At 51.8% G+C, this 3775-nt stretch overlaps 1 protein-coding gene across 1 annotated transcript in view; it reads right to left on the bottom strand.

Moving 5' to 3' along the window:
• The window catches only part of GTF2F1 (general transcription factor IIF subunit 1), a 29778-nt gene that overhangs the window by 19404 nt on the left and 6599 nt on the right, over positions 1-3775 (bottom strand). The window contains exons 5-6 of the mRNA XM_015422809.1: positions 2815-3008; positions 477-647 (exon numbers count right to left, since the gene is read on the bottom strand). Of these exons, the coding sequence (XP_015278295.1) occupies positions 477-647; positions 2815-3008 (365 nt within the window). The remainder of the gene's footprint in view (positions 1-476; positions 648-2814; positions 3009-3775) is intronic.

Raw genomic sequence — 3775 nt, 5'->3', positions numbered from 1 at the left:
AGTGGCACCTTTAAGATCAAGTTTTATTCAGGTACAAGCTCTCCCTCCTCTGTGAGGGCAGATCTGCATGCCCCCCCATAGCTAGCAATCCAGAATAGTCCAGTGGCAACTTTAAGACCAAGTTTTATTCAGGTACAAGCTCTCCCTCCTCTGTGAGGGCAGATCTGCACGTGTCCCCCCCCCCAACAGCTAGCAATCCAAAATCATCCAGTGGAGCCTGAGCGGTGGTTTTGCCTTCTGACACACTTCCGGTGATGTCAGGGAGTGTGGCATATGCAAATAAGTCATGCTAATGAGTTATGCGAATGAGCTCCTGCACCTCTTTTTCTACGAAATGACCCCCGGGAGGACGGAGGGGGGAATTGGTCACCTCACCCCCCACAACAGAACTCTCGAAAATATGGGGGACGCCTTCGATGGATGAGGTGCGAGAACCTGGGGGGCAGGAAGGGGCGCCCCCAGGGGGCCTCACTCACCGCTCCCATTCCTCTTCCGCCTCCTCCGCCGTCAGGGTGCGGTGCTTGGCGACGGGCGTGAAGTTGTACCAGTTGTTGACCGGGAAGGCTTCGAAAGCGCCGTCGGCACACTGGGTGAAGATGTAGTAGGAGGTGTTCTCCGTCACGCCCCCTTTCTTCACCCCCTTGAACCTGAGACCCAAAAAGAAACCGCTTCAGAGGCACTCACTTCGGCGCACAGGAGAATCCGCAGAGGAATGCTCGGGGAAGGGCCGGGAGGGCGGGGGAGGGAAAGGCACCCCTCCAGGCATTTACAGCTGGGACTGCACACACAAGACCTCGTAAGTCTTCCCCATCCGTTTGTCTCCCATTGACCAATAGTTCAAAAGTTCTCACGACTACTGAAAAACTGAAAGACACACAGAGAGGCTCTGAATTTGGAAATGGTTCGAGCACCTTCCTGACTTGGATGGCTAGCCCAATCTTGCCGGCTAAGCAGGGTTAGGCTTGGTTAGTCCTTGGATGGGAGACCACCAAGGAAGTCCAGGGTTGTTACGCAGAGGCAGGCAACGGCAAACCCACCTCTGTTTGTCTCTTGCCTTGACCTGGGTGGCCCAGGCTAGCCCGATCTCGTCAGATCTCAGAAGCTAAGCAGGGTCGGCCCAGGTTAGTCCTTGGATGGGAGACCACCAAGGAAGTCCAGGGTTGTTACGCAGAGGCAGGCAACGGCAAACCCACCTCTGTTTGTCTCTTGCCTTGACCTGGGTGGCCCAGGCTAGCCCGATCTCGTCAGATCTCAGAAGCTAAGCAGGGTCGGCCCAGGTTAGTCCTTGGATGGGAGACCACCAAGGAAGTCCAGGGTTGTTACGCAGAGGCAGGCAACGGCAAACCCACCTCTGTTTGTCTCTTGCCTTGACCTGGGTGGCCCAGGCTAGCCCGATCTCGTCAGATCTCAGAAGCTAAGCAGGGTCGGCCCAGGTTAGTCCTTGGATGGGAGACCACCAAGGAAGTCCAGGGTTGTTACGCAGAGGCAGGCAACGGCAAACCCACCTCTGTTTGTCTCTTGCCTTGACCTGGGTGGCCCAGGCTAGCCCGATCTCGTCAGATCTCAGAAGCTAAGCAGGGTCGGCCCAGGTTAGTCCTTGGATGGGAGACCACCAAGGAAGTCCAGGGTTGTTACGCAGAGGCAGGCAACGGCAAACCCACCTCTGTTTGTCTCTTGCCTTGACCTGGGTGGCCCAGGCTAGCCCGATCTCGTCAGATCTCAGAAGCTAAGCAGGGTCGGCCCAGGTTAGTCCTTGGATGGGAGACCACCAAGGAAGTCCAGGGTTGTTACGCAGAGGCAGGCAACGGCAAACCCACCTCTGTTTGTCTCTTGCCTTGACCTGGGTGGCCCAGGCTAGCCCGATCTCGTCAGATCTCGGAAGTAAGCAGGTCAGCCCTGGTCAGTCGATAGACGGGAGACTCCCGATGAAGCCCAGGGTTGTTATGCAGGCTGCCTCTTGCCTGGAGGACCCGGCGGTGTGTGTGTGGGGGCTGAGTTGGCTGCAACTTGATGGCCCATTCCGCCACCACAAGCGCCATACAAACCAAAACAGCCATTCTGAAGTCCCAGGTTTGGCCACTACGTCCCCAAGTCTGGAGTCAGAACAAAGCAGGCCGTCTGAATAGAACCGCGCGCTTTAATTGCGCTAACTGCACCACAAGCAGAGGCTCATTTTAACGGTTGCGGTCATGCATTTATTCTATTGAATAAATAGAGCACAGGTTCTATTGATATTAATTCTGTCAGTTAGCCACAAACTCCTCAGTCTGCCTCTCTAACATTAAGTCAAGATATGGACATTTGTTTGGAATTCTGGTTGCAAACTGTGGAATTCGGGGCCGCGGCTTTCTAGACCTGCCTTGTAAGACGTAGGGAGCAATCCTCAGCTGGTCTACTCAAAAGCAAGCCCTATGTTATTCAATGGCACTTATTCCCAGGAACAAGTCTTTGAGAATTGCAGCCTTAATTTACTCCGCTCCTTATTCACAAAGCTGGAGACCCCAGTAATGCTCCCTCTAAGCGGTGGAGTCTCGTGAGCAAAAATTCTACTTTGTGAGCTACTGGCATTAAAGTTGTGAGCGAGCGATTGGGCTGCTGCATAAATTAGTTTGCTCTGGAGCCCCATCCGTCCTAAGCTAAGAAAAAATGTCTGAGACGGAGGCTAAAAAACTGCGAGCTGGCTCACACTAACTCAGCTTAGAGGGAACACTGGTTCCACCCCCAGGGAAAGCAGCGAGAAGAGCAAGAACGAAGCGAGACAGAAACGGAGTAAAAATCAGGCAAATCAAGACGTGCAAACACCCAGTGACTCACTTGCGGCCGGCTTTGCCGTTGACTTTCAGAATCCAGGGCTGGTCTTCCAGCTTGAACTCTTTCAGGACGATGCCGTACTTCTTGCGACGCGCCTCCTCACGCAGCTTGCGGTTGAACTCGCTGCCGGCTCCCGACTCCGGCAGCTCTTCCTCCTGATAGATCTTCTTGTTGCTCAGATCTCGCTCCATCTTGGCCTGGGGAGGGGAGGGAAAGGAGGCGCTGAGAAGACTGTCTAGGGCAGGGGTGTCAAACTCATTTGTTACGAGGGCCGGATCCGACATAAATGAGACCTTGTCAGGCTGGGCCACGTGTGTCATAAAAGGTAACATGAGGTACCGGAGATATAAACTTTATAAAGGGCACAAACACAGACGGTTTTTTTAAAAAAACTTAAAATAAAAAACATGCTTAAAACACCAGCACTCTTGCGATATTTTCTTTATTTAACTGTGTCTGATAAAACTGACACCTCTTGCTCTGAACTATTGCATCAAAATGTCTGTGCTGCTGTAATCCTGAGTGTATGGTGCTCAGGGGTGTATCTGTAAGCTGCAAACCTACGATGATGCAGCAGCGGCAGAACTGGAAGAAGCAGCAGAAGACAGCCAGTTCCACTGTGGGCCTGATGGAAGCCCTCCGGGGGTAGAGATGTGAAGGCCCGGGAAAAAACCGGGGGGAAATTTTTCCTGAAGCCTTTTTTGTTTTTTTCCAAAAAAATGCAAAAAAGACAAGACAAGAAATTGATTACGGAACGTTTTATTTTAACATGATTAATAGAATATTTTAAGACAAGGTGTCCAAATATTTTCCAAATCATTTCTAAAAAAGATGTATGGTACCAGATTGATCTAATTTCTGTGCACTGAGGACAAGCAAGTCCTAGGTTACAAACTGAACTCTCCAATGCAAGAACAAGATGCCTTTCTGCCTTTAGGAGGTGCTATTGTCACAAGAAAAGGAA

Source organism: Gekko japonicus, unplaced genomic scaffold (genome assembly GCF_001447785.1).
Source record: "Gekko japonicus isolate JY-2015 unplaced genomic scaffold, Gekko_japonicus_V1.1 scaffold4021, whole genome shotgun sequence".
In the NCBI taxonomy this organism is placed as follows: domain Eukaryota; kingdom Metazoa; phylum Chordata; class Lepidosauria; order Squamata; family Gekkonidae; genus Gekko; species Gekko japonicus.
This window is presented reverse-complemented; position numbering and strand designations above follow the sequence as displayed.